At 42.4% G+C, this 23173-nt stretch overlaps 1 protein-coding gene across 2 annotated transcripts in view; it reads left to right on the plus strand.

The window, feature by feature from the left end:
• LOC119179209 (uncharacterized) overlaps positions 1-22691 on the plus strand; it is a 53940-nt gene extending 31249 nt beyond the window's left edge. For both annotated transcript variants that reach the window (XM_075868135.1, XM_075868134.1), the window contains exons 8-10: positions 4151-4224; positions 14788-14895; positions 22486-22691. In XM_075868135.1, the coding sequence (XP_075724250.1) occupies positions 4151-4224; positions 14788-14895; positions 22486-22637 (334 nt within the window). In that variant the 3' untranslated portion in view covers positions 22638-22691. The remainder of the gene's footprint in view (positions 1-4150; positions 4225-14787; positions 14896-22485) is intronic.
• The last annotated feature ends 482 nt before the right edge of the window (positions 22692-23173 follow it).

The following is a 23173-nucleotide window of genomic DNA, read 5'->3' on the forward strand; positions in this document are numbered from 1 at the left end:
AGGTCAGGGTTAGAAGAAATTTTTTGCACCAAGTCACGGTAGACTCTCTCACATTCAACACTTCTTGCAAATGGAACGTCTTTCTGTGTTAAACCTGTGAGACATCTAGTTTTGACAGCAAAGTCCTTTATGAAAGATCGGAAGTATCATGCCTATCCCCAAAACACACGCAGTGAATGGACGTCATATGGTTTCTTCAAGTGGGAGATCTTCTCGACGGACTCCTTTTTCCTGTTTTTGGTGTTCCCATCAAAGAATCGTCCAATAAACACAACCTGTTGTTGAAAGCATGCACTCTTAAAGTTAACCTTGAGATTTGCCAAGCTCAAGGTGTTTAACACCTGAGACAGATGGTCCTGATGCTCAGCCTCTGTTTGAAAGAATACTATTATGTCGTCTATCTACAGATTGCAGAAAACGTCAAGACATGGCTTTAGCTCGTCGTTCATGATCTTCTGGAACTACGCTGGCGAGCTTTTCCAACCGAAAAGAAGCCGCTTATACTCGTAGAGATGGAACGGCGTTATAAAAGCTGTGCACATTTTTGTTTTTTCGGTTAGCGGGATCTGCCACAAGCCTTTGCATAAATAGATGAGAGAAAAATGTCGGCAACCACCAATCTCATTTACAATTGTGTCAATCTTCGGCATGAGAAATGGTATGAGTTCTGTATGACGATTCAGAACCTTGAAGTCGGTGCACACTATGAAGGTTTCGTCTTCTTTCGGTGCGATCGTTATGGGAGAAGTGAAAAGGGATGACAATGGTCGTATGATATCAGCATCTAGAATCACCTGCAACTCTTTCTTAAGCCAAATCTCGCACTTTCTTGACATATTGCAAGGTGATTTCCGGATAACAGTCTTGTCAGCGAGTTCAAAAGAAACCTTGTATGTCTTCATCGACTGAGGATAGCTTTCTCTGCATACAGGCTCAGGGTAGGTCGTTGAGATATCTTCTGCACACTTGACAACTCATAGGCTATCTTGTCTATCTTATTATGTCTCGTTCCTTGCTATGGCTTTGACTAGAACCATATCGTCCCAGTATACATTGATCTTTAATTTATTTATATCTGGTCTTGATAGCAAAACATCGTGCGTCACCCTCTCTACCACCAACACTTCGTTCTCTATTTTCTGACTCTGAACTCATTGTTTACAGAGACCCATTGATCATGCAACGTTATTTATTCATCATAGCCTTGTACCCGTAGGACTCTTCCTCTATGCACGCTTGCATCCACCATCTTGGCATATATAATCGACACAAATGCACCGCTGCCCACGAAAGCCACCATCGGCTTCTTTCCTACTTTGACGGGAATGTAAAGTAGGCTTGTGCAACCTAAAGAAACAGTCCCACTTGGAGTCATCGGGCCGGACTGATCACCCTAATTTATTAGTTTTTTTCTGTCTAATCGTCCTGAGCTTCAGTGTCGATATTATTCCCTCGACCTCTTGCAGCGCGCCAGGTCCAGTTATCCATGCTACTTGGGAGGTGGCTCAGTTTTCGGTGATCGCGGCTTGACCAGTTCGCTTTACTCCGGCTGAAACAGCTGCTTGAACGAGCGGTTATGCTTGTTTCCGAAGTTTATCGTATGTTCTGAAGACACTCCAGGAGATCGTGTAGAGTTCTTGGTGACCGTATTTGCATCTGCTTTAAGACTTCAGTGCGTATATCATGCATTATTGAGGCTACTACGGCCGTAGATGGAAGCAAAGGCTCAGCTAGCTTTAAAATACGGCATTACACGAAGAAATACTCGACAAGGGAGCTTTGCTTGGACTTGAAATAAGTGCTATACTCCATCTATGTACTGGATTGCTTCCGAATGCAGTCAAAAGTTTCTTCTTCCGCTCACTTCAAGGGTTGTCACTGTCTTCCTCAGTGCATATTTCATAACACTTGAGCCCAACACCTCTCAAGTAAACACGCATGTTAGTGATTTTATCCTCATCAGAGAGCCACCTGTTTTTTTCAGTGGCATATTCGTAGATCTCAAGCAAACTTTCTGAACTTTAATACATACCGTTGAAGGCATCAGGCTGTACTAACTCAGGCAGCGGTTTCTCAGCATTCAGAAAGTTTTTAAGGAATGTCACTATTTGGTTCTGTCATTATTTGTAATTATTTGTCGCTATCTCTAAGGGATGTGATTATTTGTTGCACAATCTGCTCCTGTTGCAGCTGAAGAGCTTTCATAACGAGGCTCACCTCTTCCGTCGAACACCGTGATACTGCGTCTCTTTGACGCGCTGGTATAAGAACTAGGTTGCAGAAAGTCGCCACATGCAAGTTCAGTTCTACAGCACGTTTCCGTCGTAGTTCAGTAGTGTCCACGGCTGCCTTTCTAGCAACAAGGTTCACTAGTTATTCCGAGCAGAGCTCACGAAGAACGTCCACCGCTTCTGCATCTTGAACTTGGTATTTCGAGAATATGGTCTTGTGCACGGAGGTCTCATCAACGAAGAAAGTCACCCACATATTGGCTTTGATGGCCGGCTGTGCCAAAAATAATGTAGTGTTCCTACTTAAAAGAACGTAACAGCACTATAACCTCAGTATGAAACTGGCATTCATCTTAATCTGCTTTATTCCTAACATTAGCCTTCTCTTCTTTCCGGCCATGCCTTCGTGCTTCTTTTTCTCCCGTCCTAAAGCTCATACCGCTTCAAATAATATGCACTACAATAGTGAGATTGTGATAAAAGACAAGCAATGTAATTAGGTGAAACCTTAGCAAAAATATGCGATTGGGTCAAAAAAATGGAACCACCGATATCGTAAGATATATATACTTCATAATGGCTCGTTCAGCATGGTGTTTTTTCTGGCGAGGAGAGTTGTGTGAATGCTTTTTGTGACATGCAAGCTAGTATAGCCTGAGTCAGCACATCCGCATCCCGCCACAATGGTTGTCATAGTGACCGGCTCCCCGGCAGGCAACCCTTACATGCAGAGTGTTTGGCCATGCTGGGAGCACTCAGCACTATTCTGGTTATATAAGGAACACTGACTGCAAGCGAGAATGTTTGAAATGATTATAGTACATATACCGATTTTGTATTAGGTACGAAATAATACGTAATACAAAAGTGGCCTGCTTCGGATGGCCTAGAAGAGATCGACTACCTCGGGTGTTAGCGACTCTCAGAACGTCTTCTGAAACGGATTAATGCCAACTGGTGTTATCTTGATATGCTCACACTATGCACCTAATAATTCTTTCCTCCCATATTCCCAAACAGCCACCCAGAGCCGTGCTTTATTTTAATAATGTTTACATAGATTTATTCATTTGTATGGAGTGGCTATAACTTTTTTTTATGAATTTTGTTTTTGGGGATTTTAATGCGAAGCCTTTTTTCGAAAACTTCGGCAACTTTCAGCGTATCTATCTATCTATCTATCTATCTATCTATCTATCTATCTATTTATCTATCTATCTATCTATCTATCTATCTATCTATCTATCTATCTTATCTAGCCGCCTTGCTCCGCCGCGGTGGTGTAGTGTCTAAGGTACTCGGCCACTGCCCCGCAGGTCGCGGTTTCGAATCCCGGCAGCGGCGGCTGCATTTCCGATGGAGGCGGAAATGTGCTAGGCCCGTGTGCTCAGATTTTGGTGCACGTTAAAGAACCCCAGGTGGTTGAAATTTCCGGAGCCCTCCACTACAGCGTCTCTCATAATCATATGGTGGTTTTGGGACGTTAAACCCCACATATCGATCAATATATTATCTAGTGCCTATGACTTCTGCTCTTGTGGTCGTTTTAAATGTAGTATCGACACCAAAATATTTATGGCATAATATGACTGTCTGACGCGCATAAATAACTAGTCAAACATAAAAGCATGAAATGCATGTCATGAATGGCATGATTTACTTTTCATTGTCTTGCCGCTCTTGTGGTGTTTTGTTCACATGAAACATTGCAAAACTGGTATTGCATGACGTGACTGCATGTCGAACATAAATGACAGATCCTAACGTGGAAATCAAGACGTGCATGTCATGTAAGAACATGACTACAAGCCACGCTCATGATGTGCTCGTCAAACCTTCCTCAAACGTGCGTCGGATATCATCGATTTGCTCTGTACGTGGGATCTGCCATATATTCTTTCTGCATTTCGATATTTCAGATCAAGGAACATTGAAGTTACAGTGAAGAACAAGGCAGGTAACACAACCGTTTACTTCAGGCATGCTAACGGAGGTACGTATTCACACTTGCAAACAGGTCGTGTAGTGAAATCACCAGTTTGAAGATTTCTTCAACAAAGCGCTTTCTGCGGTGTTCTATTGTGCAGGTAGTATGGGCCAGAACAAACAGAACAACAAACAGAAACGAATGACAGAACAAACCTTTCGGTTTGTTCTGTCATTTGTTTATTTGATACCATATATAGCACCCGTTTCACTTATTATTTATCAAGCAAGGCGCGTGTTTTCAACTCTTTTCTTAGGCATAAAGAGGTATTTGATTTTTAAACGAGAACTATCAGCCATTTTGGCACTATAGCGGTGTTAACCACGTTGTGAAAAAGCTATGAATCGGTGAATAAACCAGACCAAACGTCGTTCATGATTTCAACTACATTTCTGGCAGCGCTCGCCTGCACGCGTTTATTACTACATACTTGTCTACATCTCCATTCTCCCCCCCCCCCCCCCAGTAGATCTGCACAAGTCGAGCTTGAAGCATTTCTGCCCTGCTATTCTTAAAAAGTTTTACTTTTTGAAGTTTCAGTCTACAAGCTCGGATGATTTCACCTTAATCGAGTCAGTGTTTGTGATTTGAGTTGGGGGCCATTAACTTTCACGAAAGCCGGATTCCTCGCTGATCGCCACTGCATACGTTTTGGGAACCGCTGCTAGGATGTGCTGAGCAACGATGAAGCGTGTGTAGTCCCTGTAGACATTCCTAAAGTTAACGGGGTGAAATATATACGCATTGTTATGGTGCCCCAGACATGCGGAATAATTGCTTTTTAATAGGCAATTGCAAAGATATGAACGCTAAATATTGTGCAACATTTATTTATTTATTTATTAGAATACCCTCAGGGCCCGTAGGGCATTACAGAGGGGGTGGGTACAACATATATAACACACAAGAAAAAAAGACAAAATAAAGAAACAAGTGTCAGATGCGCAAATCAGGAAGGCAATAGAAGTCAACTAAAAATGTATGAGAATTCAAGCACATACAAGACAAAGATAGATAATGGAAACTGCGTATAGTTACAAGCATTGCTGAGAAAGTGCAGTCTTGAATAACAAAGGGTCTGTTATTGATACAAAGGAAGAGGGAAGATACATTGGTGGGCGCTGCAAATAGGGTCGTCTGTTTCAAGTGCCCGGTGCCGTTAAGAGTGAACAGACAGACAGACAGACAGACAGACAGGCAGACAGACAGACAGACAGACAGACAGACAGACAGACAGACAGACAGACAGACAGACAGACAGACAGACAGACAGACAGACAGACAGACAGACAGACAGACAGACAGACAGACAGACGGACAGACCAGACCGACCGACCGACCGACCAACGAAATTTTTGCGTCGAAGGTTCCCGAGAAAGACTGTCGTCTTAAATAAACTTCGACTCTCTTCGATGAGATGCAGACTTCAAACAAAGTGCTCTGCGCTAGCTTTGGGTTCACTGCTTAATCAAAGCAGTCGAAGAGGGCTGGTATGCCTTGAGTGGGTGATAAAATGTGAAACACGACTCTGAAGTCAAAAAGTTTTCTCTTACAACTTCTCGATGTGGCGCATAATAGTTGGTCCAATACACCGTCGCATTCTCAGGTAACACATCATAGTGACTTTGTTCCATGAATTGTCGGACATATCGCTTCAACAACTATTCTGATCATTGACCCATTACTAGCTTTTTTGGGAGAGAAGGAGAGATAAATAGAGAGAATAGACAAGGAGGCTAACAAAGATTGGCTCGGTTGGCTACTCTACACTTGGGGTAGGGGAAATGGGAATATTAGAAAGGATAGAAATAGAAGAGGATTAAGAAATAGAAGAATAAATTGTGAGCTCGAGACTACACAGCACGGTCTCACACAGTTCTTTCGCAAGTGCTTGTGAAGTCTGGTGGCCCTTAAAAAGTACAAGAGGGCTTTCGTGACTTTGCACGTATGCGAAATCGTTGGCCAAGGTCCCAGGATCTTCTTTCCTCTAAGCGGCCGTGAGTCCATCTGACAGAGCTTGGCATCCATAGTACCTCGTTCAGCCTGGTATGCCGGGCAGTGGCATGGAATAGCTCAAGCGTCTCCTCGCAGGCGCCGATGTTGCATGTCAGACTGCTCGCCATTCCAAAGAGACAAGAACACGCATACGTAAATGCCATGCCCAAACTCATGCGACAGGGCAAAGTTTCAGCGCATTGTGGGAGCTCGGATGGCAAATGAAGTTGAAAGTTGGGGTCGATCGAATACAGGCGTGCGTTGTAAAAACCCGGCGTGTTCCATTGTAGAAGAGTTATACGGCGAGAAAGAGATTGTAGTCGCCTTGCAGCGTTGTTCTCAGGAGTGGTGTGGGCGTACGCAGATGTTGGTCACGGGCCAATTGAGCAGCTTCATCCGCCTGGTCATTGCCGAATATTCCGCGATGACTCGACAACCAGTGAAATACAGTATTGTGACCTTTAACGAGCGCTTCGTTGTAGTGGTGCCTTATCTGATATACTGATTGTTCGTGTAACCCGTGCTGCATACTGAACAATAGTGTCTGTAAGGCTGACCTCGAGCCGCAAAAGATGGCCCATTGATTAGGTTGCTGCCGAAGAATGTACTTGGCTGCACCTTGAAGTGCTGCGAGTTCTGCTGCTGTCGACGTTGTGTTGTGAGAGAGTTCGTATTGAAGCAACGCATTACCAGATGCAGCAACCACTGCTCCTGTAAAGATGTTGGAGTTAGTGGAGCCATTGGTGTAAACAGGCATGTGGTCAAAGTACTTTTCGTTCAACAGACACAAAGTCGATTTCTTCAGGGATAGCGGTGGCATGTGTGCCTTTTTAACAATTCAAGGAACCAATAAACGCTTGTTATGTTGACGGAGACTCAATAACGCAGCTGTTGGATGCATCGCAAGTTTGAAGCCAGGTGGTTATATGCCCTGATGCTTCGTCACGATACCGCAGAATGAAGAATGGGGCCTCTGCGCTGTCAAACACGCTAAATGATCTGACCACCGGAAGCCGTGATAAATGCCGAGTGTGCGCTCTCAGCGTCGCAACAATGATATGCGTTGTGACCGGCTGTTCTTTTGCGATAAAAATGGGTGCCACTGTCGATGAGCATCTTGGAAAGCCACGACATGTCCAAAGTGCTCGGGCTTGTACGCTCTGTAGCGCACGCATGTTAGTCTCATACGTGTTAAACAGGGCAAAAAACTGTACCTGAGAAGTCCGAAAAATAGTTTTTGTGAGCATGTCATCTCGGTATTACGGTTGCTTCCGACTAGCTTTTTCGGATATTCCTTCCAAATGAAATGGTGTTCCCCCTTTCTCCTGTCAGTCATTTCTCGGAAGCTCCCAATCGACTCAAGTAAGTGTGGTTCACCGGGATTTGTGGCGGCTGCTCCTTCAAACTGTCGGAATGGTTGGTAATATGCGAGGCTGTGTTGTTGACGCCGCTCACCTCTACTCGCAGAACAGGAAGTGTGATGTTCGTGTCGTCGTCACTTGAGTAACTTTGATGACTGGGTCCTGCAGTGTCCATACAAACACTGCCTTGATTGCGACCACTTCTGGAATTTTCGTACTCGTTATGACTCTTCCTGTAAGAACCTTCCACAGATGGTCAGCTCCAATGAACAAGCTGAGGCGATTTCCCGTCTCTGCATCACCCTTTTTTTAATCTGCAATGACTTTCCCTTCGCTACGCAACGTTTGTATTAGACAGTCATCACCTGCCGGTGAAACAATGTCGTCACAGATAACAGGTATGACAGTGACTCGGATGGTGTGTGAACTGAAGAACGGTCTTGGCTCCGCAGAAGAACTTCAACAACTTTTAGGTTTTCTGCACAACTTGGGGGAACAATACCAAACGTGTTAAATGAAATTTGAGACTCTCCCAGCAGCTTAAGTTGCATTTTTTCTGCTAGATTTTTTATATTATGTGATCGCTGGTTTCCTTCAATAAGAATCTATTTTATGTGCTGATCTGTTACCGTTCACGACAAATACGCGAATTGTCTTCAGGTCCACTCCTGTGTCCGTCTTTGCGCAACCACGTGAGGAGTTCTTGACACATAATTGCTGAGTGCGACGTCCTTGCTATGATAGCAGAAGCCTCAGCTGGTGAGGACGTTTCAGCTGTAGTCAATTTTCTTACGTAGCTAGCGTCACGCATACTCGATGCGTGCTTTCCGTGAAAAGCTGAGCACTTAAGCTTCACGTTGCAAGAGCTTGCCAGCTGACCTCGTGACGTACTTCAGTAGCAGCGCCTGTCTTCAGCTAGTTCTTCTTTATTTAAAATGAGCAAAAGTTTGGCGTCACAGGTGCGTGTGCAAGGTTCCTCAAGTTTACTGAAAACACACTCACGTCAGTTCTTATATGCGCTGTGTAAGTACAGAAGTGGTGCTGGTGCTGTCGTCTTGGTCTCTTTGATGGCTGAGAGTGAGGCTAATAACAGGTCGTTCTGAGAATAGCCGACACTACTCTCGACTTTCCAATTTAATACGGATGCACATGAGCAGCTCTAATAACTCAGAATCCGAGGTTGCAATGGCGAGTTCTGGGTCTGAGGCATTCGCAGAAGGCTTGTGTTTTCCTAAAGGCTCACTGCTCTTTGCTCTGATGTATGCTAGAACGATCTCGTATGGCAAAGTCTCTGGTATAGTGTCAATCAACATAGCCGAGAACGTTATCGTTGGCACGTTTAGTGCAGCGAAACATTGTACGTTGAGCTGCAAAGAGTCGTTAAACGGCCTAAGGCTTCATACGTTGCTTTCTGACTTGGCATGTGGATGATTGCGAAGCGCTAACCGGTGGTTTTCCACGATTCTATTCCAATCACCGAACCAATCTTTCTGTAGCTCTATGGCGTCAGTGCAACACGATTCGTAAGTGGAGAACCTAGAAACCGCAGCTGCCGCTTCAGTCTCAAGTTAATGCCACAGGCAGAAAAACTTCGCCGTCATCGATATTGTATTGTTAAGATCAATAGTCTGCTGGAACTGCTCCCAGAAAGCTGTCCACTCGTGACTATCGCCTCTAAATGTTGGCAAGTCAAGGTGCGCCAGTCTTGGGCCCATAATGGTTGGAGCGTCAGAAGGCGGTGTGGTTGCGTTCTCAGGAGCAGTCGCTGCTGTGCTGTCCGCGCGTCCTAAACAACCTATTTTGCAGCGAATCTCGGTGAACATGCTGATGGCTTGGTCATTATACTCGGCTGCCACGACATATTCCGCTTCAAGTTTCTCGTCAGCTCGGTGCGCCTCGAGTGCATCATTGATTTTCGAGAGCTCGATGGTGCTAGCTGACAAACGGTCACAAATACCTGCGAGCTTAGTCTTGTCCTAGGTAGGGTCTGTCAGCAGTGACCTTGAATCCTGCAGGCGCTTTGTGTACTGGCCCCGTCGAGTGCAGCGCTTCGTCTTGAAGCGATTCGTCGGATCCTTTGTTGAAGTTGTTGTTGTTGTTGTTGTTGTTGTTGTTCACCTGTTGATAGTGGCGCATACCCACTATGGTGGACTGGCCAAGAATCGAGTGGTTTTAAAAATTACTGCTTAGCTTTGGAATAATGGAGTTATAACAGAAGGATTACCAATAGCGTAGGAAAGTGTGGTGCTTAATGTAATGCGTACAAATATTTAATGAGGTCTAGGTTCATGCTGATCAAGAATAGTCCATTGCAGTGCCTCGCCGCCCTGAGCACAATGCAGTCGAAGAAAAGGCCCCCTTGAGTTCTGTGAAAAAGGAGACGTGTTCTAACGAGTGGTTTTGGCACCACAGTGTGAAAAAAGGCTATGATTTGGCGAAGAAACCACACTGAACGCCATTCATAATGTCAACTACTTGGTTTTTTCTGGCAGTGCTCACCTGCACGCGTTTATTACTACATGTTTTTCTACAGGCGAAATTTTGCGGATCTGGAAAGAAATGCGACGAAACATGAATACCCGCAGGAGAAACGCCACGGCACTTTGAAGACGATAAACTGTCTTCGGGTACTTCCACGCGAAAATGTCTGTCTGTCTGTCTGTCTGTCTGTCTGTCTGTCTGTCTGTCTGTCTGTCTGTCTGTCTGTCTGTCGGTCGGTCGGTCGGTCGGTCGGTCTGTCGGTCGGTCGGTCTGTCTGTCTGTCTGTTCACCAGTACAATATCCAAAATGGCCAAAATTCAACGCCAACCACAGCGCCCAACAATATTGCTCAAACTTCAGCATTCATACGTCTGTGATTTCAGTTAAAATCACTTATTGTGCATATCTGAGGCACCATAAGAACACCACGATGTTTTGTAAGTATGCCTTCATAATTTAGAGCGCATACACAAGTAGTTCTAAAGATCTTAGCGTTTTTCACCCTGCGCTGACAAGAAGCGCTATGCACAAAAAGAAAAGTGTTTCCAACGCTTTGCACGGTGGAGGCACCTGCCCGTCTTTTTGCGTTCTACACCTTATCACCTCCGAGACAAAGGCGCATGCCATCCTCCGTTTTCCAGGATAACTGCTTAATAGTGCACATATCTCAAGCGGCCCGATGAGCTCGTTGGCCTCCGCTGCACGCATCGAGGCATTTTAACGTAGCGCCTCCAGAATACAACTCACCACTTTTCTCGCGTGGAACATACAATAAAGGTTTTCTTCACTGTGTCCAGACGGAGGACTGTCGTCTTCTAACGACATTTGCATTGAAAATACATATACGGGGCCAATTTTTTTCTGCTGCAGATGCTTGCTTATGCACATCATTCCGTCGTCTACTTGGCGTTTTATACTACTACTACTACTACAACTAATAAAGATAATAATATTATTAATAATTTTAGTAATATTATTGTTAACAATAATAACATTATTTTTTCTATACTACTATTACAGTAAAATAAATTCCGGCCATCCGGTGTTCTTTACCGTCCACTGACATCGCACAGTACGCGTATATAAACACGGGCTTCAACGATTTCGTGTCCATCGAAATGCGACCGCCATGACCGGGATCGAACCAGCGACCTGCGAGCCAGCATCGGAGCGTCCTAGTTACGATTCGACCACGGCGGCCGCTCAGTGTACGCCGATAGCGTTGTAAAGGGATCACAGAAATTCTGGTGACCGTGTTTGTGTCGGCGTCGTTAGTTGTTGGCGAAAATCATCATTTCCTTTAAGACTAAACATGGACAAAGATGCGAAAAATAACAATAATAAAAATTCACCGTCCGAGCGAGCGTCGAACTCAGACCCTAGATTGTCGCAAGCAGATGTTCGATCACAGAGCTACGCTATCACCGGACACTGCTTGGAGGAAAAAAAACAGTATTTGCAATGCCCACGAATTATAAGTGATGCTCTCTACGCCTAAAGAATGCGCCTATAGGGGGGTCAACCCGTTTGCTAGCATAAAAACAGATAGCACGGCGGACATACGGAACATGCATTTTCCCCTGACAAAGTCAAGGGCTGCACAGAAATGTATATGCCCCCAAAATACTTTTTTAAGCCATATAAGTTCGAGACCCGTTTGTTTGCTGTTGTTTGGAAGGTTATATTTCCGCTCTGTTACAGTTCATGAACGACGCTTTGAGAAATATTGTGAGCCTACAGAGAACTGAACAATACAATGTATGAAAAGATCGAGTAATAAGGTCGTCTTTTTATCCCACAACAATATTCTTCATCTATCTTGCGTTATTTTACTCGCACTATTGCCGCGCGCCGCCTGACATTCTCAGGGCAAGAACGACAGGCGCGTTTTCAGAGAGAGAGAGAGACAGAGATAAATGGAGAGGAAAGGCAGGGAGGTTAACCAAGCTTGGCTCGGTTGGTTACCCTACACTTGGGGTGTGGGAAAAGGAAAACAATAGAACAGAAAAAGACAGAAAAGAAGAGGAGTAAGAAAGCGAAGCATAAATAGTCAGCTCGAGACTACACAGCACGGCCTCAGACAGTTCTTTCACAAGCGGTCAGAGTGGCATAACTAGTCATGGGAAAGCAGCTAGCGCTAAAATCTCAAGAAAGGAAGCGAGTGCAAGCACATGACAAATATTGTTGTGGAACAAAAAGACGCCCTTTTCGGTTGATCTTCATTAGAGTGTATAGTGTAGACGTAGGTGCTGAGTGGAAAATACGTATGAACTGAACTGGAATTGACGTATGATGTGCCCTTCATATTGTGTGATGTGAAGTGTGTTGGATGTGTAAGCTGTTCAGCTGGAGCGATGCATAATGGTGGGTAATTTTGTTGCGTATGTAAAGAAAATGGGTGGGCCGCCTTCAAAGTTACGCATTCTTCCCGTCTTTTTCTTTACTCTAGGATTGAGTGACTCTCACATTAAACATAGCGACATTTCCCCCCCACCATCTGGTTGCCCCATTGTACGGACAATCAGTCAGATAACTAGCACCACATGATTTTCTATGCTGTCTGTTTATCTGAATCTGCGCCAAGTTGTTCACTTTCTGCTAAGCACTTTCATAGTTCTCTTCCTTCAGGCATTCCTCGCAACAACAATCTTTATTGAGTGAATAATGGGTGAATGAGTTAGTGAATCAATCTTATTTGTTTTATCAAAACGAGACAAAACGCGCACCCAGCTAATCCCACGGCGGAACCGACAGGTCAAGCCAGCCGGTACAATCACGAATACGCTGGACGGCCAGGATTTTGTCTCAGAAAACGGGAGTTCACCGAGGGGTGTGATGTCCCACTCTTCCTTGCTCAACGCCAGGCTCAACGACCACCATTCCCAGAGCATGTGAGGCAAAGTAACAACCTCGCCACATCCTGCGCAAGAACTATTCGCGTTAATGCACGAAAAGGTCATAATGAGGTATGCATAACTTTGCTATTAGAGTGACAACCTATGGCGTGCTTAGCTTGGAATATGGCGGTTGAAAGACTCTTCTGTTTGAGTAAAAGGATGTATTTGTCTCTATATGAGTGCTTGGAACGTCACTGCTTCCCGGAGCGTGGTCGGTGACACGTGATTCCGAACATTTTAGCGCTTATGTTTTGTGTGGTCGATTGCTGATTCTCAGGAGGAGCAATCGTATGAGTGAGTGTCGCTAATGTGTATAATCGGAATTCGAAAGAATTCTGGTCTCAAAATAACTAGCCGTTTGCCACGGGAAAAGCATACGTTTGTGTATTGATGGAATCTTGCTTCAGTTTGTTTTTGCTGAATGGTATACGTTTGGCAGGCATCCGTGACACGATCCTACGGAGAGCCGTCAATATGACCTTGGAGTTCCGAGGTTTGCGTTCACCTATATAAACTCACTCTGTCACAATTCTAAAATTTTCAGTGATTGTCTACGTTTAGCTATTCTACAAAGTTTTACCAACTGCTCATCCTTATTTTTCCCGGTCATTAATATATCTTGTTCAGTTATGGTGAACTTCGAAACCTGTGAAAGCCATGCTTTGCAGAAGATTAGGAGTGTGTAAAAGAAGCTGTCTTTGGTGTGATTTTAAATGCGGAGCATTTATGAGGGAACATCGGAGACGTTGAGCATATCAATCAATCAATCAATCAATCAATCTATCTATCTATCAATCTATCAATCTATCTATCTATCTATCTACCTATCTATCTATCTATCTATCTATCAATCAATCTATCTATCTATCTATCTATCTATCTATCTGCCTGCCTGCCTGCCTACCTGCCTGCCTGTCTGTGTGCCTGCCAGCCTGCTTGCCGGCCGGCCTGCCTGCGTGCCTGCCTGCCTGCCTGCCTGCCTGCCTGCCTGCCTGTCGGCCGGCCTGCCTGTCTGCCTGTCTGCCTGTCTGTCTGTCTGTCTGTCTGTCTGTCGGCCTGTCTGTCTGTCCATCGTCTGTCTGTCTGTCTGTCTGTCTGTCTGTGATTTTTTTTCTCGACTCGTTGTTTCCACTGCACGAACGTTTTTTTACATCAATACAGTGTCTTGCATGTTGTGTCGTATGACCGATAGTACTTGCGATGATCACCAAGTTTTGTTATACATGGCGCATGCTTCCGAGTTTGCTAAAACAAAGTCACTGTTCAGTTTCTAAAAGTCGCAGCATTTTATGGTGAAATCATGGTTGTTAAGCCATTTTTCTTTCTACCCTTTTTTCTTTCTTCCATTCACTTTGGTATCTTTTCGCCTGATATTTTGTCTGGTTGTCTACATTTGAGCAATCCTCTGGTCACCTGCTATGCCTAGAGTAGCCACATGCTTGGAAGGTGGAAGCATAAATCACCATGAATTTATTTTTTTTGTCTTTCTTTCAGTGTGAATTGGTGTATGCTAGTTTGGGAATTCTAGCACTTGAAAGCCGATAGAATTTTTTCTAGTGCACTCGTTATATTTATGCTCCTAATATGCAACCTTCTCATGAAACTCGGTTCACAGGGGAATCTTTTTGCACATTATAAGGGCGTAGGGCGAACTCGCCACGTAATGCGTGCTGTATGTGAAAAGATAGTCCATATTGCCTGCTTATGATTATTCATGTGCAATTGTGTGGTCCCGTGAATAGAATCAAGACACCCCTATACGTATTTTTTTTTATTCAAGTAAGATGTGCTTTCTACGACCTCCTTCAAGTTTTCACCCATGTTTTTTTTTTCAGCATACGATACATCACATACTGATAGTTCGCTTTTCGGCCTAAACAATGAATACGGCGTTCTCGTGGCAAAAGAAACTTGCGTCACTCTTACGTATGTATCAGTTGAAGGTGAGTGCTGCCACAAATACGAAACAAAGCTTGCAGAGCGCTGCATTTACTAGTATAAACTAAACAGGTCTCAAGAATGAATGCATTACAGGACATATTGGTTATGTTGATACTGTACACCATTAGTTTGCCATAACATAAAGAAAACTAGAAAAGATGACAGTACTAACAGACTTTTCACGTTACAAAATCTTTTTAATGTCATCAGGTTTCCAGAAGAGGGACACTTGTACATGATTCCTCAACATGAGTTAGTTTAACGGGTAGTTAGATGAATGCATACGAATGTTTCATCATTTTATCTGAATTGAGAGAGAGAGCATTATATTGAGAAAATAGCGGGGAGGTTAACCAGAATTGTAGCATCTAGATTGTTATCTGGTATAGAGAAGACGGAATGAGGAAAACGTATCAAAGAAAATGAAGAAAAAAATAGACGCGCTAAAAATAACAAAAGCGAAGATGCCATAGCCTATTCATTACGCCACCGGCACGCAACAAGTTCAATAACGCCTCGGCAGATTTGCTGCGTGAAGACGGATTGTGTTGGCCCTCGAGCATTGACTGTTATGGCAAGGGTTTGCAATTGAGGAGGATTGTGATGGTAGCACTGAATGATAACACCACAGCACTAGCTACGGTTGCATAGTACGATTCGCGTATTTGCAAAACCAATAACTGAGCGCCGCTGGCACTTCACAAATGTATTTGCAGCACATATTTTAGGAAAACTTCAAGAGGTGAAATTTGCTCGTAAACATATTTCGTTTCTTTCTGTGTGCAACGAAAGCAAAGCGAGGCTACCGATCAAAACAAGATGCGAAGGGTGCATAATTACGCTGTCAAGAAGATAACAGCATCCAGGTTATTTCTTTCTTTGTTATTAGCCTATCTCTCTATCTAGCTCTCTTTGTGGTAAGATAAAGCGCCTTGTAGCTTCAGTTCCTATACGAATATTTACTGCTTCAATTACCTTGACTGTTGTTAGGTACCAGAATACGCCCATAACTGAGAATACAACAAACATCCCTGGGAAACATAGAGGCAAATCGGTACTTGCAAAACTATTTCGATCCTCCTCTTTGTGAAATCTTTCTGAGATAATTGACTTATATTGAAACTTAAAGCGCATGGTGTTCTTTTTAGTGAACTCGACTCCGACCGGTGATTTCCCCGACAGATCGTGCAGGGATAAAGTATACAGGGGGTCCCAGGTAACTCTAGACAGATTTTAAGATATGCCGGAACACGCAATTACAGCGCCACCACATGCTTGTTGCTCACCGTTGCCTGTAGTTATTGAGAATTATTTTGTGTTCTGAAATATTGTTTATTTACACCTGTTAATTAACAAACTTTTCAAGGAACGAAGATGCATCAAAAATTTCAATGAGAAAGTAGTAGATCGGTTTGCAAAACGTCAAGATAGATAGTTTTGAACTCTATAATTGTTAATTATTAGCATTTTTCTGCTAATTAGAAACTCTCGCGAAATACATAAAACATTTCACATGACAAACCCGCTCGCGCGTCAGTGCGCACGATGATTCTAGTGCTCGCTTAAGTTCCCTAAAGATCCCTGCCACAAGCAGGCTTTTTACCAGAAGTGAAATTGCTGCTAGATGTTCAGCATCTTATTTTGTAGTAATCATTAATACCAGACTATCTAACTCGTACAAAAGAAGTGCAATATTCCAGGGAAACTGCAATGATTTGCAGAATGAGTGGAGTTTTTCTGAAATTTGTCGCTCAGTACGAGTTTCCGATTCTCTGTATTTCTGAAACAAGAGCATCCACTGAATTTCGCTTCTCCACTTATGTGGTGTACCAAGCAGAACGTCCTGCTGCAAAAATCAGAGTGATGTTGTGTGTGAGACGCTATATTCCGTCGACACTTTTGGCTACTTCAAATACATATGCGCCGGAATTTGTTAGATGCAAAGTGAAGTTTGGTGACGTTACTGTAACTGCATTTAGTGTATACGTGCACCCTCAAGCAAACGTTTCATACGCAGAGTTGGCTGCAGTGTGTAGATATGATCATGATCCCATAATTGTATGTGGGGATTTTAACGCACACAGTGAATTGTGGGGTAGTGAGCATTGTTCTGTAAGGGGATCTGCTATAGTAAATATATGCGAAGACCATGGTTACGCTATACTAAATGATGGTTCTCCGACGTTTCTACGGGGGCATAAACACTGCAGCGTACTAGACATCACTTTGTGCTCCTCTGAATTAGCGGCTAGAGCAGACTGGACTACAGACACTGATACGAGAGGAAGTTACTGCTTGCTAATAATAATACATTACCCAAAACTAGAGAAAACGAGATAACCGCACAACAAGAATTACAAACTGGGCAATCTTTCTAGAACTACAGAGACAAAATCTTGAACCTTGTTAGGACGCAGGAACGTATGCATCGATCATAAAACATTTTCTAACAACTGCTACTCATGCAGTACCCATTCTAGATGGGTATTCTGGTGTTGACGCTGAGCATGAGAAGCTTCAGGCAATACGACGCCGATCTGAAAGAAGATATCCCGGGTTGGGTAATTTATAAGATTTCAAGGTAGCACAGATAGTACATTCTGCAATGCATTACTAACTGCAGAATCTTTCAACCAAAAGGTGGCAAGATTTATGTGCCTCACTTTCTCCTATTACCTCAGCGCCTCAACAGCGGAACCTGGTACGCGCCCTCCGACAGCCAGTAGTCCACTCGAGGCCACTACAGGCTCTAGTGCTGTCTCGAGGAGTTAGCGAACGTGTGATTGCCGAAGAGTTTTGTGATCTTAAACTGAGAAATGGAGAGACTGTCCAAACTAGCAAATATAAATCATCAGCAGAATCAGCTTCGGCGGTTGTAAATAAGATTTCTGCGGTCAGTTCATCAGATCTGGATGAGAGCTTCACACTAGAGGAGCTCCCATATGTGCTGTCTTAAGTAAAACGAACAAGTTCACTAGGAACAGATGGAGTTACATACGCTGCACTTGCTAATTTGTGCGAGAAAAGAAAATTACACCTGTTGGACATCAACAATATAGTTGGCAATAAGAAAAAGTTTCGGAAAGTTGGAAGATATCAAAAGTAGTACCGTTGCTTACCTTTGCAGCTGGAATCGTTCAGGCTGGTTAGTTTGACAAGTTGTTTTTCGAAAGTGATGAAAAAAAGATTATTGAATGAATTTTATGGTGGCAAGACATAAAAAACTACTACCAGAAAGCATAGCTGGCTTCAGAAAAGGTAGATGCACACTCGACTACATTCTGGATTTGGTCACAGATGTGGAAAACCAACGAACGCAAGGAAACATCACTGTCGTTGTATTCCTTGATATCCACCGAGCATACGACACAGTGAGTCACGTTCAAGTCTGGAAGGCCTAGCTTTACAGGGATTCAAGGGCAAGATATTGTGTTGGATCGCTGACTTCCTGAAACACCGGCAAATTTTTGTACTTACGCAGGAGGGTCCAACGTCAGAACATGCCGTCAACCAAGAAGTGCCACAGGGCAGCGTGCTGAGCCCTATTCTCTTTAATTCAGTCATGGCTCAGCTCCCGTACAATCTTCTAACTAACATCAGATGTTCAGTATATACTGATGATATAAGTGAATGGGCGTCAGATCCATCGGTTTGGATGTACAACAAACTTTACAAGACGCATTAGATTCTGTAGACTATTTTCCAAGAAAGAGAGGTATGGCGCTGAGTCTGGCTAAAACAGCCATACTACCGTTTACATTAAGAAACCCTGGAGATTTACAGATTATTCTGCAAAACCAGCCTATTCAAATGGTTAAAACTCATAAATTCTTGGGAGTAATTTTAGACTGGAGACTAACATGGTCGTCTCATGTCAGTCCTTTGAACAAAAACTGAATCAGGTGATTCGAATCCTCAGCATCACTACGGCGCCAAATAAAGTGGTACTACAGAGTCGTTACTAGCCCTTCATGTTGCCCGGATACGCCCCATCGTAAGTTTCTTACTGCGTCTGCTGCATGGACTCCCAGCCTCCACCGAAAGGAGACTTCACTTGTTATTGACAAGGATCTTGAGGGTATGTCTGGGTTTACCACGGTCAACTTCCAGTGCTTTAGTGTATGCGGAGGCTCGAGAGCCACCTTTGGCAGTACTCCGAACTAAAGAAACATCTCGAAATTTATTTAGAATTTACACGCAACATGAAAGTCATTTTTCATCTGGTGCACTAACACAAAGGACGGCAACGAGACTACAGGATACTATATCATCATTTTAAGCAGTAGTACCAGAATTTAAACAATAGAAACCTTCAAAACCACCTTGGACGCTGCCACTTCTCAACGTTATTCGTGAAATAGACGGCATAGAGAAGAAAGCAGACATGGCACCTCTAGTAGCGGCACAGTTGGTACTTCATCAGCTTCATGCAATGCATAATGAAAAAACAAAGATATATACAGACGGATCATGCACAGAAGAAGCGTCAGTCTGTGCGGTTTTTATACCCGACATTCAAAAAAAGAGAGTGTACAAATTATTGCACAAATCTTCATCGACGACAGCAGAATTGGTGGCTATCTTTAAAGCAGTTAAGCTTATCGGCGAGAATCCTGAGCCACGAAAGCGGGTGATATGCAAGGATAGCAAACCTGCTCTTCAGCTCATCAGAAATGCGAGATCACTTTACGAAAATGGTGAAATAGCACAATGTATTGCAGAAACTGTAAAATATGCCTCATCGCAGGGTCGCAACATCGTATTACAATGGATACCCAGCCATATGGGAATAAAGGAAAATAAAGAGGCTGAGAGCCTCGCGAAGAAAGCATTGAAGGAAGGACGGGATTCCGCAATCTCTATGCCTGGGGCGGATATTCGACATTTTATAACGCAAGGAGCTAACCATATTGTTCGATAGAGCAGTGGTTTGCTAGTCCTAAATCAAAGGAAACAGTACTTTATGAAGTTGATCCACACAAAAAATTTTCAATGGCGACAGACCTCCCACGACACCTAGAGACATTAATCCACCGATTTCAATTGGAAGTAGCATACACGAACAGCTTCCTGCGCAAGATTCATTAATCCAACTCACCGAAATGCTATTGCGATCATGCAGAAAAAATTTTCGCCATATTTTTTTGAAGTGCATTGAATACGCTATTGAAAGAGAAAAATTAAAGAACAAATTAGCAAGTTTGGACAGATGGCTCCTCGCACTAAAGAATTTACTTGGACAATGGCCTGAGACGCATCTCCAGAAAAAGGCAATAATCTTCCCGACAGACTTTTTAGTGGAGATCGGACTGGACAAGCGCCTATGATAGACAGTCAGAGACGGATTTTCATAAAATGTGTTTATGCATATACTGACAGTAGTGAAGAAAGGTGTGCGTGTAAACAGTTTATGACTGTGTGAACTTCTCTAAGAAAACTGTATTTGCCATGATATTCGAACTGGTTTCAGTGCTCTATTATGTTTTTTTCTTTTTTGCATTGTTATTTTTTGGGTACCGTTCTGTATTATTCTTTTTTTTTCACTGTAGAACTTCGTGATATGCAGTAGCCGAGGCAGTATGCACCTCAACCTCGCCACAGCAAAAAAGTTAAAACAGAACAGAAGAGAACAGACACGCTTACCTCGCACCAGTTCATAACAGCGATAAGCAGTCACAACAGTTATCGTTTTTGTCGCCGATGGCAAAACGTGACCACCGTTGCGGCCCTGCCGAGGCAGCACATTGAGGCAAATGCTATGGTCGTTCGTACACGGAACGTAAGGAAGCACCAGAAAAATTGTGCGCATTGGCGAACGAGCGGGTTTGTCTCATGGTATTTTTTGTAATTTGCGGGCATTTGTAATTAGCAGAAAAGCAATAATACCTAAATGATATTTTTCAATTTCAATTTTCAAAATTTGTTTTATTGTTTTTTGTACAAGACACAAGACACAAAAGGACGTTGGGGCTAAAGGCATATAGCCTGACCGAGGACCCAACACCCTTATACACAGTTCCTACATCAAAAAATAAAAATAAAAAACAGCTTTCGCGGCATCCAGACTTTCATGAACAAAAGAAGCAACATAGCAAAGAATAGCTGACGAAAAATATCATGTTACATTGAATCTGACTGATTATACAAATCTTGTAACGTACTTACTACATAACATACTTAAATAACAATCACTCAGGAAGGAATAAGATTAGAACATTACAGACGTGTGATACATACCATTATATTTTATAAAATACATGCAGTACAAGATTTTCATCGCCCGACTACTACCATTACTAACATCGGTATTTTTAGGATATAAACGGTATATAAAGGTATAGAAATACACCTTTATATATATATATATATATATATATATATATATACATATATATATATATATATACATATATATATACTTATATATATATATATATATATATATATACGTATATATATTTATACATATATATATATATATATATATATATATATATATATATATATATATATAAATAGGTTTATAAGGTATAATAGGTATATAAAGCTCAGAACTGTCTAATAGGGTGTTTTACAAACCAATACCCACTGTTTTATTGAAATTTTTTCATCTATCTTCTTTACTTGAAAAGTAAGTTAATTAAACATATCTATAGAAACAGTATTTGACAACACAAAAAAGTCTAACTATTTCCAGGCAACGATGAGCAACATGCTGTTGGTAGCGTAGTAATCGCAAGTACCGCCATATTTTTAGACCTGGCAAAAGTTACCTGGGACACCCTGTATAGTATAAAGGCGCGTATTCCACAATATAGAGCCACTTGAAAATCCTACACAGACTTTTCACATTACCCACCCGATTAAGTTCAAATTGTTAGAGATCATTGAATGTAACTGGGCTGTGCTTGGCACTTTGCGGGAAACGCCGAATGCATGGGTGCCAGCCAAGTGTCGCTAAAATATTGAGAGGTTTGATGCCATTCACTATTAGCTGGCCAGGACGATAGAGAACGTCTGATTTGTGGAAATTTAGGAGCATTTGACTCTAAACATATATTTAAGGGAAGAAGCGTATACTTAAGCGCTCGTTTTTCCCTGTTTGACACAGTACTAACGAGACCTAAAAGACAAAAATGCCAAGGAAAGTACAACGAAAGGTATTACACCGTATATATATATATATATATATATATATATATATATATATATATATATATATATATATATACATATATATATATATATATATATATATATATATATATATATATATATATATATATATATATATATACGTGTGTGTGTGTGTGTGTGTGTGTGAAGAAAAAAAGTGTATACTGATGGCCTCATTTTGTTATTTTTAGACACAATAATACTCGGATCTAACCGCCAATAATGGAAAGCAAGTGTAGGAAATGTATTAGACCTAATATATATCACTGCAGAGCACTTGCCGATTGCTCCAGGTTGTTTGTAACTAGAACATTTTTGTTTACCGTTAACCGCTAGTATTGCACCATGTTGTTGTCGAGGCAATCGATATATTCTGTGGTACTGTCAGTGTTGTTTATTCACGTTTTATTTCGCAGGAAAACCGCAGTGCATGATATGGGGAACACGTAAAGGTGACGAAATTGAAAATAATGACTGCGAAAACGACTCAGTCTCTTTCTGCGGAGAAATGGCTATTGCAATCGAAAACCCACACACAGATCCTTGCAAGTTGTACGACGTAATGTGAAGAAAAATTGCACAAAAATTGCTTTATTTTGAATAAATACCAGATACACCGACATTCCTGTTATGATTAAGTTTAGTGGGGCGTCCGACACAGCTCTGTTAACGCGAAGATTTCTTGGACATCACTCTCAGCCTGCGTTGGCAGAATTGCTAGAGATGCCAGACTAAAACTATGTATTGAGCTACTACTACATTGTGCTCAGTCGATTAGAGATTGAGGGGCATGACCTTAAAAATAATAAAGTTTTACTTATAGAGCCTTGTCGAATTTTATTGTTTTTACTCAAAACGCAACGGGTCAAATAAAAACATTACTGATGCGCTTCAAATTACTGTCCGACTAGCTACAACTATAGCTGGGTATTTTACTTCATTTTGTAGCTACATACAAATTATTAACAGTGGACGCTTCTAGTCTAATGTAATTATATGACAAAAGTTTGGTTGTGCAACCAAAGTCACAAATTTCTGCACTCTAGAGATTGACAAGGCTGCGATAAATAACAGAAATTATTTACCTAAGAAAAAGCGGAACTT

The sequence above is a fragment of the Rhipicephalus microplus genome, chromosome 7 (genome assembly GCF_043290135.1).
Source record: "Rhipicephalus microplus isolate Deutch F79 chromosome 7, USDA_Rmic, whole genome shotgun sequence".
Lineage (NCBI taxonomy): Eukaryota > Metazoa > Arthropoda > Arachnida > Ixodida > Ixodidae > Rhipicephalus > Rhipicephalus microplus.